Consider the following 26,593-nt stretch of genomic DNA (forward strand, 5'->3'; position numbering starts at 1 on the left):
GGGAAAGAGGGGCAAGGCATGGGAAAGGAAGTGAGGGGGCAGGGAGAGAGCTGATACTGGAAATCTCCAGGAAGGAAACTAAATTCTTAAATGCTCTGTTAGCAGAGATTCTAAGCAAATGGGAAGAAACAGGGCCAAGTTCAGGGACTTCTCCCTCCACAAGTAGCTGTAACACCCACCAATCTGAGGGAATCAGCTGCTGGCCCACTGGTACTAAACACACCTCAGACTGTGAGAGGTACCACAAACAGCCAGGCCATGATAGGCTCCATTTAGGCTGCATGTTCTGCTTCTGCTCATGCCCTCACTTTATTAACCAACACCCCTTGCTGTGCTTCTTGACCTTCTAGTACTGCAGTACCAAGCCAGTTGCCACAGCACAAAAGCAGAGTGAGGAATAGCATTTGCATGTGTGGTATTAGCAGAGGTGTCTTCTCCATCCAGCACCTCACAAACCAGGTCGGAGTGCTCAGGGGGACTTGGGAGATGAAGCCCTTTGCAGAATCAGTGTAGCTGGGAGCAGGGCTATGAATGCCATTAGTGGGCACTCCCCACATGCAGGCGCCCTCCTGCACTGTCTGAGGCTGGTGCCCAACTCAGCAATTCTGAAGGTAGTGACAACAAGTAACCAGAATCACCAAGCAGAAAAGTTTGAGGTGTGTCTAGGAAAGAGCTCAAAGGAAGCAGAGCTTGTGAAAGATGGAGCTGAGATATCCATTTGCTGAAAGTCCACTTACAGTCCTCTGAAGCCCAGACTCTGCTAAGCCAGCTCAATTTTTGGTTTTTGCAGAAAGCAGACTCTCTGTTAAGACTCTAGTCAAACTTTGTGGTTGACTTTAGGGGAAGAAAGCTAAGCCCCTTGCACAATACAGAACTCCTCTGATGCCCAGGGTAAGTCACTAAGTGTAACAAAAGTACGTCTTAGTAGTCAAAGCACTTCACACACACACACCCTAAATCTGCATTCTCTACTGCTTAGCAACAAACATACCATCTCCTTTCAATGTACATGAAGCATCAATAAAACCAGGTACTTACTTTCTTTGGCATTTAAAACATTTAAATTGAAATAGATCATTACAGAAAGAAAGCAGTGGAAGGCTCACACAGCAAAACTGCATTAAGGCACTGGGGGCATTTGCACATTATGGTAATAAGGAAATCACTGTGAAAACACAGAGCATGCAGTGAAAATAGGATGAAATACTAGCGCCTGTGTTTAAGACAAAATATTTGGATTGTTGGTTGAAGAGGCAGTTGTCTCACTCAGTCTGACCGTGGTGTTTCCATCAACAAGACTAAGAGGATTGCTGTGTCTCCAAGGCTGCTCCCTTTCACCATGTCCCTGATAACAAGCCCATCTCGCTAAACACCACGTTACTGCTCAGGCTACAGACTGTGCACAAAAGTATTGCTATTCCTAGACAACACCACGGCCAAACACAGCCCCAGAACAGAGCCGATTTAGAAAAAGAAGGAAGATGAAAGAACACCGTCTTACGTAGAACTGCAATGAAACTCGTTTTGTCGGCCAGAATCCATACTCCAAACCCCAGGATTACAGCGCCCAGAATCTGAAAGAGCAAGAACAAAACATACATGGCTTTGTGTAAATTATAAGCTTAGATAAATAAGAGGAGGCAGTCACTATTATCCATACTTCCAGTTAAAAAACAATCATTCCTTTGCTGTTCCCACCCATCTCCCCTATGGTACTCCTCCCAGGGTAAACAGGATTAGCACAACTCCAGGAAGAATGCCTCAGCCAACTGCACAGGAGCACCAAGATCTGCTTGGCAGTTTTTCACACAGTATTTTAATAGTACATAATGTTGTATGGGAGGACCATTCAAAACAGTCTGGGGAAGAGACACCCTGCTGCTAGAACATTGTCAGAAGCAAAAGGTAAGTGCATTGCTTCTGTGAAGAACCGAGGAAAGACAAACACATTATTTTAAATATTTTTTAAATAGAGAAACCCAAGAGGCTTGGCCCCTACTTTCTGGCAGAATACCTGAGCCTCAGCAGAGTCAAGAGTTATGAAACATTAGCCTTAGCCTCTGCCTTGTTCACCACACAGTCCTATGTAGGGCAAGGATTAATAGAGCAATACATCCCTGTGAGAACTCAGCTGAATCCAGACACTGAATTCAGTAGCCAAGAAATGCATGTATTTTCCCATCTCACTTTGAAAGGTGGGGGAAGCATGCTCTGTTTTAGCCTTCATGTATCAGCAAGTCTTCAGGTTTGATAAGAAGCTGAAAATTGTGCTGTTCAGCCAACTAGGACTGGAAAACACTTGTGCAAAGGTCCAAAATAGGCTTTGAAGAAACAAGGAGTGGACAAGAACTGCAAGAGAACTGCAAGCAGCTGTTCTCACATCAGCAGGATTTCAAGATAGGATGAAGTGAAATAAACTAACAGGGCTAAAGACAGATTGCAATTCTGTGCTTCATTAGATAACACTTTAATACTTGGGAGACATGGAAAATGCCAAAACACCGCCAAACCAAGCTGGCAGAGAGGGTCGTATGGACAGGCATTTTTACTCTAGGCTTCAGCTGCTCATACAAAGAAGCTTTTCTGAACAAAGATAAAGCCACAGTCTGAAATAAGCTGCTTGCAAGCTTTCCTGTCTTGGCAGAAGGTGCATCATGTAGTTAGCTCTGGGGACAGCATTAGAAAGTCATCAAGCAAGTTCCCACCTACAAAGCATACTGACTCAGCTTCAGAAAGCATGTAGCTGTTGTATCTCAGAAAAAAAGAATTCCCCTTTGCCTTATGTCCCAACATGCTGCCCACAATGCTCAGTCTGCTGATCAAGCTAGAAAGGCCCCTCGAACATGCAACAGCTGGGACACCTAAAAAAATTCCTCTCAAACTTGGTAGTATCAAGAACTGTTGAATAGACAGTTTAAGGCAGTCTCACATTTCAACTATAGTTTTAATAAGCATTTGTTTTAACAAAAGATGCAAACCGGGCTGTATGTGACATCCCTTTGGTTCACTGACCCTGATATGACACCTCAGTTTTGCTGTTGCTGACAAAACACAGAAGGGCTGCTGAGCTGAGTTCCTGGCAAGTTATTTGTTATGAGGTGCTCAGACTATCCAAGGCCTGTTTTCACTCTGATCTTTGCTCCAGTCCACAACTTGTGCATTTGCCAGGAGCTGCTATGGAAAACACTACAAGGGGAAGGCAGGGAGACAATAACCACAGGCAGGGAGAAAACACTGTCCCATTAACAAGAGTGTATTTACTTCCTAGCAGGATAATATCTCTGCTCAGCATCTTCAGGAGTTTGCATCAGATAACAAGGCTGCTTCTGCCGCTAGCTTGTCTTCAGACCCTCCAGAGAAGAAATCACATCTGCTTTCCACAGAGTTAACTCCTCTGTTCCACTGCTGTAAACTCCTGAAGTGGGGAACAGATGTCTCCCCTCCTCCCTGGGGGGTGGAGATTTCACCCCTGGTTTCAGCAAAATCTCCTTCTACACCAAAGCCAGAAGGATGCAGATCCCTCATTGCAGGGTCAGCAGTTTCCCACAGAGAGGTAGTCAAGAGGGGTTTGGATAAACGAAGCAGTGATGAAGCTGACTCATCTTGCTGGAAAGAGCAGCTGGGGGTTCCCAGCTTTCCTTCCCCAGCACTGCTTTCCTTCATGCTCAGATTGTGTGATGTAACACTGAACCTGGCACAGGGGTCAACAGAAAGGCTCTAAAACTCCAGGCTTTGCTTTAGGTAGCCACCTTCTGCTGCATTTACTGAAGGATTAGAAGCAGGACAAACAGTTATATATTCCAAACAAATAGTATCCAGAGACTGTTAAACTTGTCTTGCAGAGCTGTCTGCCCTTTAAGGAGAAGCATGTGCTGCAGCACGTGTCTGCTAGCCAAGAAGGCAGACGTGTTAAATTCTGATTAGGAAACCAGGATTATACTCCAAGCTTATCTGGTATCTTTTCTAGCAAGCAGGCAGGCAGTCCAAGTAACCTTCTTCCCTTCAACCAAAGCAGGTCAAACCCCTCCCTGAAGTATATCTCCAAGACTGCAAAATACCACTAAGTCCCTGAACTACTTCAGCTATAGCAAACGACCTTCTCACAGACCTCGAGCTGCAGAGATGTGCTGTTTCAATGGCTAACTTCTAAAAAGAGTCACCAGCATCTCTCTACAGACTTCAACCATCAGCAAGGCTGAGGAACACACTTCAGCCAGCTAGGGCTGGCCTGCACAGGGTGCAATCACATAGGCTCAGCTCAAGGTCCAGAGCAGACATAGGGCTCTGTCAGCAGCATTGGTGCTCACCTTTGCTCAAGCACCCTCCTCACAAAGCTCAGCAGCTTCAGAAAAGCAGCACAAGGCATTCAAAACCTGTCTGTGCTGACAGCTCACAGCAACTCAACACAAGCAGTTTCTCTGCTAATTAATATAGCTCTACCACACTGTACAAGCTCAAAAATCACCAAGTACCCTCCCCAATTCAGACCCTGAACAAGAATAATGGAAAAATGTCTCATGTCACCTACTTCCTATGAGATGGAGAGAGTAATGTACACCACCTTCCTCAACATCTGGCACGTGCAAAAAGCTTGCCCTCAGTCAAGACAGAAGCACATTCAAAACCTTCACTCCAGACAAGTATCAAGTTCAGCCAGAGCACAGTGGCTTTGGAGACCCCACTTTGACAGAGCAGTCTGAGGGGAAGACAATGCTTGCGCTGCACAGCAGGGTTAAAGAGCTCATTTAAAGCAGCTTCTCCCTTGAGTCAGCACAGACCTTCTCACAATACATCCTACCCTAAAGTTCTTACTCTCCAGGTCCAGCTAGTGAATTAGACCAGCTTTCCACAAGAGGGAGGGGGCTGGGTGCTACACCAGAGGATTGGCTCAGAGCAGGACATGCACAAGACAAAGAACAGCTACTGCCAATCACTTGCCACTCAGACAGAGTATTCAAACTGAAGTTCTCCAGGACCCAGAGAGGGATTCAGCACCTGCCATCCTCAAAGTCTTGTAAAATATAGGAAAGTGCAGCGTGGATGTGGGTCAGCCCAACAAAGCAGTTCAGCTCTGCCTCCTGAGAGCACATATCTCCCCACAGGCTGCCTGCAACCATGCCTGGCTCTGCAGAGCATGGAGAGAAAGGACATGTGGAATAAAGATGCCACAATGACCCTAGACAGCATACACCAAAACCAGTGACAGTGTTTTAAGGTACAGCAGTATCTCAGGCTGTCGTCTTCCTCCTTTCCTATATGCTAGGCTGGCTTTCTTGAAGAGAACTTTCTCTACACAGAGATTAGCTAATGAACTCAGACCGAGGTTTGGGCATTAAGGAAAACTAGACAGTGCCAGATACTAGGCTTCAGCAAGACTCAAACACTGTCTTAACAAATACAGCTCTGCCTCCCAGGGTAGACTGGCTGTTATATGCTGCTTAAAATTTATCACTTCTTCAAGAGAGGAGAGAGACTGGATGCTGGTATCTGCAGAGGAGTCCTGCACTAGTAGGAGGACAGGCCTGGACTCAGATGATTTTTCCTATCTTTAAAGTGGACTAAATCATACTCAGAAAGACCTAGTGGCACTTGAAATACCTTCCTCTCCCTCCAAGAACCTTCTCCATGGATGCTCTGAGCACCCCTGACTTTGGACCATTAGACTGCAGTTACCTACTCTTGGGATGGAAGGAAACACAGAGAGCAAAAAGAGAGCACAGTAAGCCAAGGGAAACCAGATCCAGATGTGCCTCAAGTTCATCCTGTATGCTACCAGCACAATGCAGCCATGCAGGAAGCAGGAGTGAAGCTGTGTGCAGGGACAGAGACCAAAAAGCAGTGCTCACCTTATCATGATTCACTCCCCTCCCATCTCTCCCAGCCTGACACCTCCTTTTCCTTTCACACTGCACCGATATGAGGATATAAAGGATACCGATATGAGACAGGCTATTTTCTCGCTGACATGTGGAAAGCTGAAACCTTGTACTTCCCCACTACACCATTCCACTGCAAGAAGGCATCACCAATAGTACCATCACTGCCCACAGGACACACAACATCCAGGCATCAGAAAGATGCATGCAAGAATGTGTGTGGCCCTCCCAGACCCAATCTGTTCCAAAAGGCGTTAGTCTTTTGCTAAACCTCACACTTGAAAATAACTGCACTCAGTGGGCTGTTTTATTTCCCCAGACAAGCCTGTCTCAGTCTCCCCTACCTCCCAACTCCATTTCAAACAGGAGACTTGGACTAATTCATCTTGTCACAAATCAAAACCAGCCGTTGGGACTCAAACAAAATTAGAGTTGCTCTTTGAAGCCTGGCTGGCCTATTTAGGAGGGCACTGCCATTACTTGGCAGGTTTTGTAGCTTTGCCGCTCAGGGACAGTTCAGCTGCTGCTCCAGATGTGTCAGAGAAAGTAGTTACAACTACTCTCCTTCTAGAAAGAACCCATAACTTCTGCTTTCCCTTCCCAATGCAGGAATGGAGCTGTGTGCACTGGAGGCAGCAGGTGGCTACTGGGAGTGGAGCTGCTTAGCAAACCTGAGACAAACACAGCAGATGTGACATCCCCCAACTTCAGGGGTCCCCTCCCTCCTTCCAAAACTCTGGCCATTTTATTTAATGAACACACTAGGCCAACATCCAGAAAAAAAACATCTTCTAGCTAACTTTGGTCCAGGCCTTCCTTCTTACTCCACAGATGCTCAAAATACTTACAAGGAACAGGAGGTTGAAAAGGAAGAGGAAGTACTTGGTGACTTTTAGGCAGCCAGACCCCATCTTCCTTCACTTACAGGACCTAAGGGGAAAGCAGACAGACAAGGAGTTATGTTACACACAGGTCCTCTGGGCACCTTCAGAGCAACACCCTTACCCTGTGCAGAGCTCTGGGTTGTCTGGTGGACCTCAGAGCACGTGCACAGACAGCACAGAACACCAGAGTTGCCTTTTCAGGACAGTAAAACAGGACACCAGCACCACACTGCAGTCACTGTCGCCAAGATTTCCTGGAGAGTGACACAGAGCAGTTACAGAAGAGAGTTGATCACAAACACACTGCTAATTCCATCGCTATTTATACGGACTTTGCAATAGTAGCATTAATCAAAACACCAACCCTAGCTACTACTTCTGGTGGTGAAAAGTGATCCAAGCTACTGCAATTCCTTGACAGCAGTAAAAGAGATGCATGGAGCTTCTGGAGCAACATAGATTATTAAAGGCAACAGAGATCATTAAGGGGATGGAGCACGTCTCTTATAAGAACAGGCTGTGAGAGTAAGACCTTGCTCAGCCTAGAGAGGAGCTGACTGAAAGAGGACCTCATCAATGTCTGTCTCACCCTGAAGACAGAGTGTTAGAGGATGAACCAGGCTCTGCTCGGTGGTGCCAAGCGACAGGACAAGAGGCAACACGCAGAAATTGATGCACAGGAAGTTCCACCTGAACATGAGGAAGAACAATTTTGCTGTGCATGTGACTGAACACCACAACAGGTTGCCCAGAGAGGGTGTGGAGTCTCCCTCACTGGAGATGTTCAAGAACCATCTGGATGCAATCCTGTGTCATATGCTCTTGGATGACCCTGCTTGAACAGGGAGGTTGGACCAGATGACCACAGTAGTCCCTTCCAACCATTCTGTGATTCTGTCAGCTTTTCTGCTTCTCCTTCCTGGCCCAGAATCAGTTGTTTCCTACATAAACAACAGAGAACTTTTAAGTTCCTTAAAATTTGCTCTACCAAGCTCCTTGCTCCAAACACACCATGCTACTTTAAGAAAAACCAACCAGAGGAAGAACAATAACAGGCTGGGGTGACCAGCCTGGCCTGGGAAGAAACAGCCCCAAGAGAGAGCAAGGTCAGCAAGGTTCTCTGCTGTCAGCCTCAGTGTACCAAGGATCACCAGAGCCCAGTTTGTTCCTTTGTTCCAATCAAAGGCTTTCGCTTAATCCTATTAAATATTTAGGTTAACCCTGGAGCTAAACTGGTATGTGGGCCTTGTTATAACCGGCCAGCCTTCCCAACAAGCAATGGTCACCCTCAACTACCAGGAGAGAGCACAAGTCTGAACTCTGTGGCTCAAGCTGCTGCTCTAACTTCAAGGAATACCACAGCTACAGACTGTGCTAAGCTCATCACTGCACAGCAGTGATGTTATTGAGATGGGAAGCAGAAGAGATATAAAATGTCAGCCAGCTGTGCTGCAGGCTGGTCTCAAATCTCATCTGTATAGCAGTCATTGCACCTAAGGAGCTCTCAGGTGCAATGTTAGCTCTTGCTAACTGCACAGCCAAGTTAGCAACACCTCAGTCAGTTTTTCTTCAGTTAACTCCTCAGGTCAGAGGCCATAAAGCCAGTTGCACCCAAAAGTAGGTCCTTCAAATGAGCCATGGAAAAGTCCTGTAATAGTTTCTGGTCCAAATGTCAAACACACAGCATTGCCATTTTCAGGGCCCTGGGTGTAGCCATCACCATTGAGTTGGTTCTGTTCCAGCACAGATGCACTGTACAACAGCTGCATCACTACCAACCTAGGAAAAGTGAGTGAAGGCTCTCTGTTAGCAGAATTCCTCCTTTCTTCTGCAGGAGAAATGCTCTCTCAGGCCACTAGTCCTGGAAGGTACCAACACCTAAGGCAGCACTTGGAAAAGATAACTAAGATGTTAATTTTCCCATCCAGGGAAAATTGCTTCACCATGAACACATCTCCTCTTAATAGGATCACAAACCAGAGCCTGGAGTCTGACCAGAATGCAAAGGCAGCCGGATCTCTAGGTGATGATGAATTTCTCTTGTGGGAGTTACACATGTTTTTCTCTTCTTTAACCTAGCCAAGAACTAAGATAGCTAACAGCTTCCTGCACAATGCACTGGACTTCTTACCTTAAGACATCTGATCCCAGGTGCAATCCTCCTAATTTTCAAACTGGAGCAGCAAGTCCCAGTACTCACTGACTTGCTTCCTAGCACTAAAAGCTGTATGCTGCCTACTTAAACTCTGCCCACATTGTTTTGATTTGTCAGGAAAAGAGATTTGCAAAGCTGTTAAGATCTTTATAAAAGTTATTTCAGCTAATTAAGCAGCAAAGCAAGTTTACTGGGAAAGAAGATATGCCTGAGGTAACAAGAGTAAAATATTGCTATCAGGGCTCTTCTATTCCTAGCTGTTTGTTAAAGGCATACCATCTTCAACGTTTATTAAAAACACAACCCCAAAACAAATATCCAACCCCAATGGCATTACAGCATTATGCACCATTCTCTTCTTGCCACAGGGCAATGTATCTCTTTCATAGCCCCTAGTCATAAAGTAATTCAAAGTACAGTTTTCATGTCAGAAGAGAAAAAGCATGTAAAGGTTTTGCTTCGAGCTTTTAAGATCCTTTAGAGCTTCACTGAAATATTACAGAATTTCCAGTTTTCCATTCTTTGCAAATTAACTTATTTTTGTCCACTATATCAACGAAACTCCTCAAAACTCCATCTTCTGAAATTGCACAGTCATGAGACCAACACTGTCATACAGTAGAAGCAGAAGCTCAACAAAATTTGAGACAGGGCAGGTTTGGAAGCAGATGAGCTTGGAGTTAGCACAACCAGGCATATCCAAATGCCACTTGGTGCCGAAAAACCAACTTAAGCACCATAGCTAGTGCTGCAGTAAAAGCTGAAGTTTGCCTTCCGAAGTTGGTCAAGTTTTGAGCTTTAATGTCTTGCAGCAATGCATGCAAGGTTAAATACATGAAGTCTGCAGCTTTCAAATTCCACTGGCTGTCCACAATTATTTGTTTTTTTCCTCTCCCTCTCCATTCCTACTGCTTTGACCATTTGAATTTTCATCCCCAAGCAGCAGCACCTGCTCTTTTCAACAATCCTGTACATACACATCTAAATTTTCCCTGTCATTCTCCAGATTGATGCCAGCTCTGTAGAGGATTTCACAAGACACCATCAGCTTGCAGAATGGCATTTCTTCCAACCTCTCATTCTCCATCTTGTAAAGACATACACGGTTTTTTATGCAGTGTGTTGCTTTGAGGCCCTAGTGCCACAAAAACTTGGTTGCCAACACAGCCTGGTCAGCTGCTGTGAAGTTGATCCAGGGTGTTTCTTAGCCCAAGGTTCAGACCTAGGACCTGAAGGGAGAACTAATTCCAGGAAGGCATCAATTGATCCAGAACTCAGGGGTTTCCTACCAGGAAGGAATGGAACAAGTCTTCACAGGCTAGACTGGCATCAAGGGATAACTTCCTGTCCCCTTGTGACCTCCAGGTCTCAGGCCCATCATTCTCCCAGCAACAGCAATGATAGCAAGACTTGCATGTGGAGTAGGAACATAAAACCCAGAATATGTGTGCCTGAGGAGATGCAGACAGAGGCCTGCTTTGTTAGCAACTGCAGAGGAGTCCCATCACAGCACAGAGATTAACTTATTTTTGTCACAGGGGCCTGTGAAACTCCCAGTCCCCCTCCTGTAAAAGTTGACCCCAGAGAAGGACAGGTGATATGGGGAGAGCTGAATGCCTCTGCCTCCTGACCTGCATTGGCCACAGAGGCAGGAGAGGGAAAATTCACATGCAGACATTATAACCACACCAGTCAAGGGGCAGAGAGGCTAAGTTAATTTTTAATTGCAATTCTGCTCTATCCAATTAGATCCTGTACTGCCTCGCCCAGCAAGCACTGCATGCTTGGTGCTCAGTGAAGTTAATGATATTTGGCCCAGGCTAGCTCTGTACATGCCTGGGCCATGCAGCTCTGCTGGGAAGGGCTCAGCCCTCCTCCGCAGCTACCCTCACACTCACTCCACAGGTTTCTCCCTGATGAGCTCTGGCAGCTGAAACACCTCAGCTGCCAAGTTACTGTACAGCACAAATAAGGGGCTCATTTATGACTGCAATGAAAGAAAAGAACCACAAAACAAACCAAAGCAGAACAGCTGTGGAAATCACTGTCTCAGTAGATTTACAAAAAAGTGCAAAGATCATGCAAACCCTCAAGGACAGCACACATGTTCCCAAGTGCACTGAGCTCTGACAGTCAGTCCCAATACTCCAGCTCAGGCAAAGAGCATTCACATTTGACTGCATCTACATAGCCTGAGGATGCCGTCCCCTCTTCTCCACATCCTATTGCTTAAGGACAGGAAATGATTGGTTACAAAGAAGCTGCAGGTTGTTTCTGTGTACTTTGACCAGCTGCTCCCCACCAGCACCCCTCAGGCTCTAACACCAGGGGACATAAAACTAAGGTAGACCCTACAGGACGTGCTACTACCAACTTCTACCAGGCTAGGATGGGGTCAAACCAGCACCAGATTTGGCTTTGACGAGCTGCTATTTCCATTGCCCCCACAAACACCTCGAATGCCCTGTAAGGTTGGCATGATGGCTCAGATCTGCTATCCCTCCTGCCTGCTCAAGGAGAAACTTCCAGTTTGACAGATGCAGAGATGCAGCAGACAGCACTATGAACTTAGGTTCTGCACCATACCCTAAGGCTCCTGATCCTCCCTCACATCTTGCATCTGATGTGGAAGGGGGGATCTTTGAGTGAAAGTACAGCTGATGCACTGAAGGAACCTCCAAAGCAGCCTCAGCAGATCTCAAGCATTGCAGGTGCTTCTTGACACATCAAGCAAGCACCACCTTCCTCACTTAGGTTAAGTCTTACACATTGCAACAGGTCATTTCCCTCGACATATTACAAGCCTGGACACTTAAAATACCTAAAGCTGTCCCTGATCCTGTCTCACCTCCCTGTCTTTTCTTTCTCACACCACAACACTGGCCAAAGTTAGCTGGATCCATTTGCAGACAGATTGACCAAGAAATCCTGGAGATGGAACTCCCATTGCTGTACTCAGGCTGCACAACTGGCTCCCTCTGCCCGACTAGCAGGTGTCCTCAGGAAGGGATCAGCATGCTGCTGGTTCCATAAAGATGTTTATCTGCACAGTAATTTGCATGAGGCTGAGGCCATTTTGAAGGCCAGTGCAGTTACTTTTTACAGTGTTATCCCAATCCAGAAGCCACAGAAGCCAGCACACTAGAGTTGCTCACTAAATGGCCACTTTCCAGCTCCAAAGCAGACATCCCCACGCAGGAGAGACTGGGGAAGGGGCAAGTCACAAAGCCATGGGGCTGAGGAGGTCATTCTTTGCAGGATTCTGAACCCTTCACTGCAAAGCCCAGCTGCTTCTCTATCCATGCACATGCAGAACAGACATTTGGCAACCAGAAAGTCTCCCGATCATGACTGATGAGACAGGACAGCTTCACACAACAGTACCAGTTAATGAACAATGACAGAGTTACTAAGTCTCCTGTTAACCAGGTACATCACTGCCCTCAGGGCAGGGACTGTAAGTCACAGCCCCATTAACATACAAAGCATATCCTAAGGAGTTCATCTTGTTGGCATTAATATACAAAGTCCTTGGACTTTCAGTACACCTGGGAGGTACATCTTGTCTCTGGCAAGCAAATAACCACAGAGCTGATGAATGACCCAAGTCTGAATTCACTGAACTTTCCTTTAAGCTTCACTGAGATAATACCAGCTGTGTATTGACCTTGAAAACATAAACAAGATTATGTTTGTCATGGAAATTTTCCAAATAGCATCTCTTCACAAGTTATAATGGAAGGATGGAGGGAGAAGCTGGATCCTAAAAATTAAGGTATATATATTACCTATGATATATATATATATATTTATATGTGTGTATCTCAGTGATAGGGATACACTTTCTTTTTGAAGGAAGGTGTCAGTACAAGATAGAAAAGTATTTCTGCATATTACAAATTTTGAAAACAGAATAAACCAGATCCTCTCCTATTCCATCTACTACTAGAGAGTTTCTTCTGAAGTAGTTGTCTTCAATGGTAGAGGAGATGGTCTGAGGGCTAAGCACAGAAAGACCAGCACAGCTACATCAGCCTGCAAACTGCAGCATCACACTCCATTACCTGCAAACTTCGAACTATCAGCACAGACATGCACAGTGAGACCCTAACAGCATCTGCAAGACATCTGCAGGACAGAGACTCAAACGTGCATGCAGTCCCCCTGCATTTGCTACTCCTGGGGCAAAGGGAGCAGACTAGAGCAAGGCAACAGCTGCAGAAGGTACTGCAGAAATACCACTGTAAAGAACTATTCCTGAGAAATAGTTTCTGAGGGAACTTATCACCTCACAATGCAAAGGTAGACTTGCTCCTGGTGCACCTGGTAAGACATGCAGATTTCTGTCTGACTTCTATAATTAATACACTGTTGTGTGAATTATCTGACTAGCAGCTGCATTCCCCAGCAAGACCCTGGATTAGAAAGCACCTGTAGGACTTCCTATGATGGCACAGATTTTTCAGTATGTTTTATCACAGCAAGCATGTGTTGCGTATTTTGTAAAAAGGAAATGCGTATTTTAGAAATGTACTTCTGATGCTCGACGGGAAGTGATCAGATATTTATAAACCACTATCATATCCTTAAAAAGAAACCAAGTCGACAGTTCAGTATCAAAGAGCAGCAGAGGTTTTAGAAGCGTCAGTTTTATCTCTATGTTTACAAGCAGTGTAACACATTTTGAGAACATCTGGCCTTCACACTTCAGTTTGAAAGCCAACATTTAAGTAGGTCTTCAGTCCCTACAACTGGCAAATTGAGAAAGTTCTTTGCTATTTTCAGCCTACACACTCATGCTTGCACAGCATGACAGTATTTGCAGGACAGGGTTTCTCTGATTTAAGAAAAACTTTCCATACATCAAGACCAGAGATAGAAATCTGCCAAAAATGGGAGGAAAAAACCAACCCCAAACCCGACAAACTGTCCCAGAAGTCATTTGATTCTCCTCTCTCCCTTAAAAAAAAAAAGTAGAAGAAATTAATCAACTTACCAAAAATAGCAGACAGAAGAAATAGCCAAAAGTACAGTTTAGTGGACTTTCTCTTTTTAATTACCACGTATTAGAATGTTAGTTGTGCAACAAGCTCTGCAGGTCAGGTCCAGAAAGAGGTCTCCACACTGACTAAAGCCAGCACACAATGCAGTAAAAATGCAGAGTTTTCACAAAACTGGTTGGGCAACTCTGTCACTTGACTACATTGGCTCTTTAATCGCTTCAACAAGAGACCAGCTCAGCTTTGTTTTCTGCACTTGGAGCTGCCAGGCTGCAAACCTAACCTCTGAAATGGATGTGCCCACCAGCTCCCACTGCCATCTGTCAGTGGCATCAGTGTGTCAGAAGCAGCCCCCCTGCTCTGGCCTGCCCCACACCTTCCCACAGAGGAGCAAAACCTGCGAGCAGGACCTGCACTCCAAACTGCAGCAGGGAGACCAGCACAGACAAGGAGCATTCTGCTTGTGCTTACCTGCTTACCTGATAAGCCTATCCCTGGCATGGTTCTGCAGCGCAGGGGATCCTTCAAAGTGTTTCCCTGTGCCAGGCATCAGCCTGGAAATCCCAGGTGCAAGTTCATGCACAGGACAGGCTCCCCTATCTCCCTTCTCATGCAAGCAATGCCTTGGAGGTCAAAAAAATCTCCTCCAAGGAGTTGCACAATATCCCTCCCAATGCCACTTGGCTTGAAGACACCTTCCTCAGACTCTGCCAGGGCACCCAAAAGCTACCACAATCCAGGCAGGAAGAAAGCCTTTTTTTTCTATTTTATGAAACAGCAACAGAGACTCTGAGACTTAGGTAGGAGCCAGGTAGTATAACTGATTTTTATCTTTCCTGCTTCCTCCTCCCCCCATAAAATGCAAGAGGTCAAGGTCGAGGACTTTTTATTGTAAAGTTCCCCTTCCAAACAAACTGGTTTTCAGTCACTTCCATTTTCTCAGATGCTAAGGCAAGTAACTAGTGGGTGGTTAGATTCAACACACTTATGACAAACATGTTTCTGAGAAGTTACAGCATCTGCTTGACCTGGGAAATGAGGATTTCCTACTCTTTTTTTCAGGAATTAGCAGGGAAAGTAGTTTTACTTCAAGGGCAGGAAGTTTTCCACAGCTTAGCAACTTGCACAACACTTAAACAAACAACTTCTCTCTCTACCTGCCCTCTACTTATTGGGCCTTCACACCCCACATCCCCACAGACAGGTGGATGGGGCTGAGCAGAGCCTGGGCACCAGCACCTGGCATAGGAAGGAAGCTGAGCTTACCCAGCACCACTGCCAGTAATTGCAGGTTCTCCTGGAGTTCATTTCATAGCTGAAGCCAGACACTTCTAAGTCAAAGTACTAGAGATTGCCTATTCAGAAGGGCATAGGGCAACGAGCACTCCCTTGTCCTTCTCAGATTAAACCTCTGGAGGAGCTCAGACACCCTGCCAAACTGTTCTGACTCACCAGAGCAATGAAGTCCCTTGCAGCTGACAGCCCTCTGGAGAATGGAAGCGTCCTCTGCCACCAGGATTCTCCCCAAGACCTCTCCCCTCAGAGTACATCCACATGCTCTCAAGAGGCAGAAAAAAAACCAAACCAACAAACACAGCAAAAACCCAATACAAAGCAAACAGAAGAGGCCTCTGGCTTGTTATTCTAAATGACTGTGTGTCGCCGGTTGGCCACAAGGTTTTCGGGGTGAAGGAAGAGACGAGATGGGCTCCATGATCAGAAGGCTTGATTTATTAAGTTATGATATATACATCTATTATAACTATACTAAAAAGAAAAAGAAAAGGAGAGTTTCCAGAAGCTGCTAGCTACCTAAGAATAGAAAGTAAAGAATGATAACAAACCTTGCTCTCTCGGACTGTGTCCGAGAGAGCTCAGTTGTGGATTGGCCATTATTTCCAAACACTCAATCTGGGCCAATCCAGAACTGACCTGTTGCATTCCACAGAAGCAGACAATCTATTGTTTACATCTTGTTTCTGGGGCCTCAGCTTCCCAGAAGGAAAAAATCCTAAAGAAAGGATTTTAGTGAAAAGGATGTCTACGACAACTGAGAACAAAAATGATCTCTCTTCCCTGTGGCTTGGAAAACAGGACAGCATTGGGGAAAGCAATGATTCAAAGATCTTTGAAAGGTAAGAGGAGATAATAATGCCGAAAATAGCACTGATAAAGGACAAAGACTGGATAAACTGAAACTGAACAAGAAGTGTAGTAAATAGGCAATTTGAGGCAACTTCATTTTGAGAAATAACTCCTGAATCAAAGATAGCTGCTGATGACAACAGTTATTTGGATAGATAGCACCCATAATGTGATAATTGATGAGCAAGCCACTTCTTCATTCGTCATGCAAGATTTTTTAGATTTTAAATTTGTGGTTTTGATCATCACTTCAGGTTGATCATAGGAGAAATGATAATGGCTTTCATTGATAAGTGACCTGTAAAGCTGACTGATTCCCCTGGGACATAAAGTTCACTACAGTTCACATCACTACCCACATGGTGCATAACTGCATAAAGAAAGTTTAAGGGAGATTCGGGGTGAAGGAAGAGACGAGATGGGCTCCATGATCAGAAGGCTTGATTTATTAAGTTATGATATATACATCTATTATAACTATACTAAAAAGAAAAAGAAAAGGAGAGTTTCCAGAAGCTGCTAGCTACCTAAGAATAGAAAGTAAAGAATGATAACAAACCTTGCTCTCTCGGACTGTGTCCGAGAGAGCTCAGTTGTGGATTGGCCATTATTTCCAAACACTCAATCTGGGCCAATCCAGAACTGACCTGTTGCATTCCACAGAAGCAGACAATCTATTGTTTACATCTTGTTTCTGGGGCCTCAGCTTCCCAGAAGGAAAAAATCCTAAAGAAAGGATTTTAGTGAAAAGGATGTCTACGACAACTGTGAAGCTTTAGAATTAAGTAATCTTCCTCGAACAACAGAAGAGACAGGCTAATAGTCTAATCATATCACATGCTTTGTATCAGATTCTTTGCTGATAGCAAGACATTGATCTAAAGAAGCTGCGGCTTTAACCCTTTAGCCCACAGATTAAGTAGAGCTGGAAGAGTACTGCAAACCCATCATGACTGGAAAGTGAAAAGAAGTCCTACTGGCACAGGAAAGTGCCTCAGGCCACAAGGGGATACATCTTTTGGCTTGTTATGGGAAACAGTCCTTTTACTATTTGGAATTTTAGGAAACTTTGGTTTTGCCAAAAAGAGCTTTTGCTAATATTTAGCTACTTAACCACTCCTGTGCCCCTGCTAGTACATTGGCACTGCTACCTGGGATTCTAGAACAGAAGAGCACAGATCAGCAGCTGTAACAATTGCCCCTCCTCAGCAAGATCTGCCCTACCATCACCAGGGGCCTCCAATCTGAAGGCCCCCACTGCAGGCTGACAGTACAGCAATCAGAAGTACAGGATTCCTGCTAGATTCTCACACAAAGTACCTCGTGATCTCTCTCAGACTTGCATACCAGGGAAGACAAGGAAGGCAACTCAGCCAAACCATTTGTTACAAGCAGGCAGGGCCAGCTGAGCCTGGGGTCTCCAACTTCAGTGGTACAGAATCACACACACTGTGCGCTGCCACTGTGTGTGGCAGCAGTGACACAGCCACAGAAGGTCACTCCCAGACCCAGCCTCTGCCCCAGAAGGAGCTGTACTTCCACCAGACCACCCCAGGGTCACAGGAGACCTTGTGCCCTGCTGGAGCGTGGTCTGCCCTGCTGACGTGGGGAGCATTGTCACAGACAGTCTGAGGATGAACATTTCACAACATCCTGACTTTCATGCCACAGATGCCACTTGACACCACTAAAGGGTACGAATGAAAACAGTAAGCTGGAACTATAAAAAGCTCCAGAGGAAGAGATTCTGTCTCAAGCAGCCCCTGTTTCCAAAATGATGACATACAGAGGGCAGGAGGGCAAGAAAAGCCCTAAAGTGCAGGACTTTAAATCACAGATATTTTGAGTCACTTCCTGCTACTCAAAAACTTTCTCCTCAATCACATTTTCCCTCTCCAACATCACGGTAAATAATACAAATCGTTTCATATTTGTAACTGGCAGTACCCGGCCACAATAGCCAAACCCCTTGCTGCCCTGATCACTCTGAAGATGCAACACAGAAGCTATTTCAAACCTTGTTCTGGAACAGCCAGTCCCAACAGGGGCTGCTGTACAGTCTCTCAGATGTACGGCATCATTGTCTAGCACTTTTTCCTTTCACCTTTAGAGAACACTCTCCTCATGCCAAGCTCTTCTGACAGGAGACAGAGAATGGAAAAGAAAGCAACATTGTACAGCAGTAAAAAGCAACACTGTGAGGAGCAAGAATAACACAGCAGGAGCTGTTACAGAAGCTGCAGCGAAGCTGCTTTGTTCCCAGTCTAAGCATTTTAGGAAGTGAAATGCCACAATAAAAAATCTCAGCAAGACAAGGCTGGATAGCAAAGGGGTCCTCTAGAAAACACTTAGCCAGCTGGAAGAGATACCCAAAAACTTTTGGTTGCCCTTCTATGAAGATGCTCCTGAACTCCAAGGCAGGCTGCAACACACAGAGGGGTTTTGCTACCCTGATGATTGATACATTACCATGCAGGTAATCCCAGCAGAGTTAACTGGAGCAATACAAAAACATTGATTAGTGACAGACCTGCCACCTGCAGTTACGATCATTCCTCCAACACCACCTCAAAAATAGAAAATAATCAATCAATCCTTCTAAGCAATACACGTGCTGGTTCTGGACAGAACTCTTTCAAGCCAAGAAGAACAGACATATGGGATAGGTTCCCTAGGAATTTGGCAGTTTAAAAAGACAGCAAGACTTTGAAAAGCTGGGTTTGTTTTGGGAAAAAGAGGGGCCTCCTTGGAGTCTGCAGACCTATGCACAGTGGTCTGGAAAACAGGTTCAGCTGAACCTGAACCAAGAGAGGCTGGGTGGCTTTTCTTTCCTGAAAAGGTCTCCTTTTCTATATTTAGAGCATAAGTATTTCCAAAGACTATTTGATGGAGGAATGCTAGAAGAATAAGATGGAAAAGAGTAGTTCAGAGGTATTTACTTTAAAATAAGAAAGAACTCAGAATAACTAATTTACAAATAATCCAATGAGCCTCAGTGCAGACATAAACGTTCCCATTTCAGGGGGAAAAAATGCAGGCTGTCCCATCTTTAATCAGTAAATCATGATTGAGGCTAAGACTACTTCATAATAGGATTGCAGACACAATTTTTTCTTGCTTGCCTCTGTCCCACTGCATTGTTGTCTTTCCCCTCACAACCCACCTGGTTTTATTTCACATCAGCTCCACAATTTTTAATAAAGCCAAACTCACCAATCCCCTAGAACTACAGGAAGAGCTGTCATGTATGCTACCTGGGCAGGTTATGGTTGTCACACATGGCTCCCTCTGCCCTCAGCATACACATCCACCCCTTGCTAGTGCAGCAGCTTGAAACCCAGCCCAGAAAAGCCCCATTTCCTGCTCCTCCTCCCACCCATCACAAGGCACCAGGGCTGAGATCCTGGGCACAGGAATAACCTATGGAATAACCATCAGACAGCACCACACAGCTGCTGAGTTGCCTCAGCTCACACATGGCTGCACAGGCTCCTCTATCTGACAGCAAACACCTGGGGCAAAGGCTGTCTCTCTTCTGGGCAAACAAGGAGCAACTGTTGGGCTCCCATGGGGCAGCATCAGTGCATGGCCACCTACTTGTAGACACACCGGTGGGTCTTGCTGGTGGCTGACAGCTGGGATAGGAAGAGGTTTCCTATCTGCCTGAAGCTACACAAAGAAGGAACCTAGTGTTTTACTACAGGATCAAGTCTAAATCACTGCCACAACGGCCTTCAAAGTTGCTACACGATGGACTGGTAATGAATGCAAAAACACTCAGGCTCTGAGGCCACCAGCAGGACTGCAGCACCACATCAAAGAAGCCTTTGAGGACTTGGATTTGGGAATTAAAGCAGCTTGCCATTCCTCAAAATAGCCCTTCCTTGAAGTAGTCTCTGCCAAGGCAGCAGCCAGTTTGATGCAGTTTTTGACATTAAAAAATTCCCGAGAAGTTTTGGCAACTGCCTTTTTGTCACCTCAGTTTCATTCCAGGAAGCCCTGAGTCAGAATACCTCCCCCAGCGAGAAAGGGCAAGAGGAAACTCTGACATTTCAGGTCCTCTCACATCAGGCAGGAGAAGCACCAGCAGCTGTGGGCATCACCAACCCCTCAGGAGCAGCCAGGACCACCCCAATTATAGCTGCACTTGCACAAGGCGTTCTCACCCTTGGAGAATCTGGAGCAAAGGAGCTGCTGGGCTCTGTGCACAGGGAGCAGCCACCCCTGCAGCAAGGCCCACTTGGAGGGATGGGCTGGGGCTCACTAGCAAGGCTGATCTATCACACAGGGCTCCACTCCCCCACACCACCAGCCTGCAGGAACTCCTCTTATACCGGAAGCCTCTCCCCCCACTCCTATGCAGTCAGAGAAGTGCAGCAGACCCCTTGAGAACCAGGGAAGGGCTGTGCCTTTACCTTGTTTCACACGGCTCACCACGGCTTCTCCACACAGCTGTGGTTTAGCACTGTTCTACAGCAGCTGCTGAGCAGAAGTCCTCTCTAATTAAAAGAGCTTCCTTGGGGAATAGGCAGATTCACTGCACAGCTCAGAGAGCTCTTTAGCTATTCTGTGTGCATAGCTGCAAGCCAGCATCAGAAAGGGACCTGAATGCAAAGAAGAGTCCAGCAGCTTCTCAGACTGTTGGGAAAATACATTTAGGCAACTGGAGTTTTATCTGGTCCTTCCGCCCCTGAAAGACTCCAGAGATGAGCATAACTAGAATTCCTGCCTGCCTTTTAAGCCCCAGTTTCTTCAAACATGCAGCACAGATGCAGCAGAATAGCTCCCGTATCTGTTTGGTCAGCGCAAAACACAAGGCAGCAGCAAGAGCAAACAGCCTTGCTAGCCTGCAGGTCAGCAGTCTGTCTCCTTAATCTGAGTCTTGCTCTGCTTCTGTGCCTTACAGGGCGCCTAGCTCCACGACACAATAAAGGGAGTGAGGGGACCAAGAGGCTGAGGAAGCACACTGGGAAGTTGAGGACATTCCAGCAAAGCCACTCAAGACTGACTCATTACCAGCAACTTCAATCCACAACAGACACATGACCAATTCCACAGCAGGCAAGAGGACACTTTGTGCCATAGCACCACATGAAAGAAGCCCCAGAACCAATGCAGCCCTAGAGACAGTGTCCTGTTACCACAGCACTCAGAACAGCACCTTTTTATGCAAAGAGTACTCTACAAATTAATTGATTACAAGCAGAGAGGAGAGGAGCAGAGCAGTCTGCATAGCAACTTTCGAAAGCAGCCATAGCTCTGGGGACCAAAGTCCAAAAAACCCCTTGACACTGTCACCACTGAAAACAGAACTTCTTTTCAATTTCTTTCCACACACATTCCAAGTAATACTAAGTAAGCCATTTGCATGACCAAAAAGAAATCAGAAAAAAATCATATAGGAAGGGAATAAGACACTCCCAACACAAATATTTTTTCCTCTATTACTAGAACACTTACAAACTGAAATGCCACAAAAGGTATAGAAACCTCCCTGGAAAGGTCCAACTAGACTAAGTTAGTACACATAATCTATGTAATTTGGACTTTGCAATTGATTCCCAACAAAACTCCTTACCATCTATCACAGGAGACATACCAGCTCTGGGCATTTAGGATTTGTATATTCTTATATTATGAGATGACAGTAGCAGCCCTTGAAGTCCTAGTCAAGTGCCAAAGATGCCCTTTCCACACCTGCCCTGCATGCTGTTCCAGAAGCCCAGCACCAATACAGCTTTTAAGGCATGGCCCCACAGCAACCCAATGCACAAAACCCCAGAACCAGGTTGCTCAAACCTGTGCCAGTCTGGTGTACCAGCCCAAGAAAAACCAGCATCCTGGAGCAGCTTACTTTTAAAACTAGACAGACAAGGTGCTGCATGAAGCCTCTCCTGTAGAGGCAGGAGCTGAGGGCATCACATTCCTCTGTAGTCCCTTGAACCCTCCTGGAGAGGGCACAGAAACCTCATGGATCACAGAGGCAGTGACCCAAGCAAGGTGCTGGAGAAGAACATGTTTAGATCCAGTGACTATAACCCCGTTTCCAGAACAACTCTGGGAAACAGCCTCCTTCGTTCCCAACAGGTATAGCTACTTTACAGCATGTTCAGTCCCTGCTGTGCAAACCCCTCTGAGATAATTCCTTTCCTTTCCCAAACTACCTCCTTGGCAATGGGAACAGGAGGGACCAAGGGCAGTTCCCAACTCCAGCTGTGGGACGACCAGCTTAGCTCAAGGTGCATGGCTGCAGCTCTGACAGCTCATCTGCTCTTTTGCTTGCATATGAGAGACTGAAGCAGATTTGTTTTGCCTACAAAGGGAACTCCCCATTATATAACTTCAAATCTTCAGGCTGCTGGATATCCTAATGTATACAGCTCGTCCCAGATCAGCATTTCTCCAGTACACATGGCCATGGGATTATCATCATACTGGAAGAGATCAGCAATCTGCTTACAGCTCAGTAACAATTTTGTAGTAAAGGGTAAAGCGCTTTCATGCTGCCTCAAGGCTGCGCTGCAAAGCAAGCAAAATCAGCAGGCCAGCAGCATCCTGAACAAATTTCACCCATACTTCGCCTTTTGTGCTGCAAAGCAAGCAAAAGAGCAGATGAGCTGTTTGATGATCAGCAGGCCAGCAGCATCCTGGACAAATTTCACCCATACTTCGCCTTTTGTGCAAGGTTCTTCCTCTAGTCCTTCTCAGCTCCTGAGTTCCTTAAAGACAGTCAGGGCACTTACCACACCAGCAACTTTCAGATATTAAGTACATGCACTGGACTTTGGTTTGACTTGCTTTTAAATGGTGGTGTCCCACTAGGTGGTGTCCCAGTTCTGAAGCTCCACCAAGGAGACAAAGAACTAGAGCAGTCAGCCAGACAGGCTGTGCACGCACCTCTTCCCACAGGACAAAGCCTGTCCCCAGCTTAGTCTCCTTCCCTTTCTCCTGTATTTACTTTGGATGAGCCACAAACCACCCAGCTTCTCTGTGCTCAAACAGACACATGCTTGGGTTCAGAGCTGGCAGTTTCCAATCCCTGTTCCCATCCCCACAGGCTACTGTTTTATTCCCTTTTTCTTCTCTGAGCAGCCAGACAGTCCCTTCTTTAGAGCTGCTCACAGAAACGCCTCATCCTTCTTCCAGAAAATTAGCTAGCTCTGAATCTGACAGTGCACACAAAAAGTGATTTAAGCAATCTCCACTACACAGTTCCTTTGCTTCACTTATCACCCCATCTAGACTGAAGTCAGCCATTAACTGCTTCAGTGTTTCCAGGCCCTGATAGCCCAGAGAGCTTTCAGCAAACAGGCTGTGCCACAGCCAACCAGCCGTCAAGGAACTGCTGGCGCTGACTGTGCCTCCTGTATTATTCCTTTCACCATGCCAAGACAGCCTGTCATTTTTAGCCTTTCCTCCATTTCATTCCCTCTAAGAATACAGAAGAGCCAAAAAGACACAGAGGTGGTTAGGTAATGATTGCATCTCATTAGACAGTTCTAAAGGAAAGGTGGCTCACTCAGCCATCCCTTCATACATCTGTCATTAATCAGTGGCCTGTAGAAAGCTCCAATCCCACATTCCTCCAACAGATGCATTAGTGCAAGGACACAGTTTATTTCTTTGCCCATTAAAGCTGACAAGGACGTGGTGGTGGGTACGCTACAGGGCCCAGCTACCCCTTTGCTGCACAAAAGGACTCCAGGACTCTGGATGGCATGATCCGTGTGCAGAGACAAATGAAGGCAGAGAGGGAGAAGAAGGGGATACAGATGTCATACTCCTATTTTAGAGAGGTGAAGTTAAGGCACTCCAGGGTGAATGCCATAATTCTTGGCAGTAATAAGTTGGCTTTGGTGCACATAAGTTTTTCCACAATGGAAACCGAGGAGTAAGTGCAAGAAGGCTGTGGCTCCAATCACCCCTTGTTACACAGGCCCACTGGAAATAACTGCAACCTCCTCCAGCCTTCCAAGCTACTCAAACAGAGCCTGAGCCCCGACAGAACCCACTCCCTCTAGCACTTCCCACTCACTGGCCAAGGGAAACCAGACCAGGAAAAAGGTGGCTGCCATGCCACAGGCACCTTTAAAGTGGAGCAGTAATTACTGCTTCAGACAGCATGATCCAAGCACCAGCACCCCCCTGGCATTCCCATAAGAGACCCTATCCCATCAGTGCCCAAAGGTCTTTGTGGCAATGCTTTTGCTTGCGCTGTGTGCTTCCTGCTGCAGCAATGCCAGCAGGCACCAAGAACCACAGCCACAGTGTGAAAAGTGCCCTGGGGCCTGTGGTTACCAGAGGTCTCAAAACTCCCACCTGCATCCCTATGACTTAAACATCTAGTGGATGAACACCTGCAGTCCTGAACAGACCCTTACTGCCTTACAGCTTTGAGACCAGGACACAGAGTGACAGAAGAGTGGTAAAACCTACCCTTGGTTACAGTCAGATGGGAAATTTCATGTGAAACCACCCCTTGCACTTCAAAGAGCTTGAAGCAGAGCAGCTTGAGCAGCAGGGACAAGAAAACCTCCATGGAGCTGTGGAAGGCCTCATTAGAGCATTTCCTGCACCAGCTTACAGTTGTAGGTCACACTACACCTGCCTGTCACCTGAGAACTAAAATAGAGACAATAACAGTAATGAAGAGAGTCCAGATGAGCCACATCATTAAAGCTGCTAAATCCTCTTAGGGGAGGAGCTTCCATGCAACAGGACAGAGATTGCCCACAGGGAGGGCTCTCTCCAGGCGCTCAGCTTGCGTCTTGCTCTATTTCTGTCACATACAGGTAGGAAGCTGAACAAACACTGCAAGACTTCACCCAGCCCTGCAGCACAGGGATGAGAATGCCATCTCAGTGGCCCCCAGAGCTCTTGACATGGATGGAGAAATGCAGCCAAAGAGGGGTTTAAGTCCAAAGAGGCTACCCCAAGCAAAGATATTCTGACAGCAAGATCCTTCTCTGAAAGGGATGCTAAATGACACAATGTTAGGAGTAAGGTGAGGCTACTCACTCCTCTAAGCCATTCCAAATTCACACACAGGCTTGCAGAGCAGTTGGCAAAGGTTCCTCTTACCTGTGTGGGCTGCCCAGCACGAGCAAACACCCAAGGATTTTTTTTTTTTTTTTGGTAAAGAAGCACAACTACAGCTCTAGGAATTCTGCTCCCACCAAAGGACCAAAAACAAATGTAAATGTTAAAAATCACCTCACTGTTGCAAGAGTTTCTGCTATGGAACACTGGCAGATCTTCCGATGCCCTTGCAGTGACACCACAGAACAGGTCACTGACTGTACCACCCAGTGCCCTTCTGTCTCATTAACACTTTCTTCCCACTTAGTGCCCATGAAGTATTTAGTAAGAGCTGAGTAATTTGTCATTTTTACAGTTTGTCATCTGCTTCACATCAGCATACAGCAGCACACTACTGAGACTACTCCTCTCACTATACACCTCCATCTAGATTTTCAGAGCAGTGTTTCTACACTTTGACCTTGTGGTCCACCAAAATTATTCTAACCACAGGCTTCTGCTTGACGGTTCCCATGCAGTAAGCAAGCTTCACAGCAGGAGGCTCACATCTCAGGCCTTGAAGGGGATTTTTCTTAAGCCCAAGATGTCTAAAAAAGTAAAAATTAAAAAAAAAACCAACAAAAAACCTATGGAGGGGAAGTATCACTGATGGCAGATTTCAAGACAGCACTCTCCAGCTGTTCACCCTCGCTTGCACAGAAGCACACGGGTGTTGTCGGAAGCTAAACAACTCAGAGGCCTCACAAGCGGCAGGATCTGTTACATCCCTGCGAACCTCCACCCTCAACAGCAGCTCAAACACCCCCAAGAGCAGCTCTTCTCCCCAGCCACTACCTCTGGGAGCACTGCAATAGGACACTCTCCCTCCCTTGCACAGCTAGTAAGTTTCAAGCTCTCCTCTTATACACGATATGCCAGAGCTTGTCCAAGACATAGGAACATTTTATCCCAAACTAGCTTTACCGTTTACTGAATCCAGTATTTGGATTCCAGGACGGTTGGGTTTGGGTTCTTGATTTCTTATTTTTTTTGTACCAAACACCCCATCTTACATGAAAGTATTCACAGCAGAACTTTAATGCTCTGGGGCAGAATCAGCATGCCAGAATCAGCAACAAGCCGCTATCCCCTTACCCTCCTTGTCAACAGATTTGTTACCAGTCACATTGCAAATACAATTCGCATTTAAAGCATCTATCCAGCTGTTGAACTGCAAACGCTGCTCTGAACTGCTCACAGGGATCTTAAAAAGGAAGGAAGGAAAAAGGGACACAGCAGGCTGGGCCAGCACCAGATTTCTGTAGTCGTAATAGGGTAAGATCGCTACGGAAGCATCTAATCCACATCCTGGAAATCAATCAAGACAGAGCCGACTGAAGCCAGCTGTATGCCCAGTGTCATCGGCAGGCAGCAGAGGCACTCGGCCGATATCCCCGCACAGCAGCAACCCGCCGGGCCAGCCGGACCCGCTCCTGCGGGCACCGTGTTTGCTGC

The 26,593-nt window shown here is 46.2% G+C and overlaps 1 protein-coding gene across 1 annotated transcript in view; it reads right to left on the reverse strand.

The window, feature by feature from the left end:
• The window catches only part of CD82 (CD82 molecule), a 40,014-nt gene that overhangs the window by 12,766 nt on the left and 655 nt on the right, over nucleotides 1-26,593 (reverse strand). Inside the window, exons 2-3 of the mRNA XM_031055834.1 lie at nucleotides 6,725-6,806; nucleotides 1,502-1,574 (exon numbers count right to left, since the gene is read on the reverse strand). Coding sequence (XP_030911694.1) covers nucleotides 1,502-1,574; nucleotides 6,725-6,787 — 136 coding nt within the window. The 5' untranslated portion in view covers nucleotides 6,788-6,806. The remainder of the gene's footprint in view (nucleotides 1-1,501; nucleotides 1,575-6,724; nucleotides 6,807-26,593) is intronic.

This window comes from Geospiza fortis, unplaced genomic scaffold (genome assembly GCF_000277835.1).
Source record: "Geospiza fortis unplaced genomic scaffold, GeoFor_1.0 scaffold66, whole genome shotgun sequence".
Classification (NCBI taxonomy): domain Eukaryota; kingdom Metazoa; phylum Chordata; class Aves; order Passeriformes; family Thraupidae; genus Geospiza; species Geospiza fortis.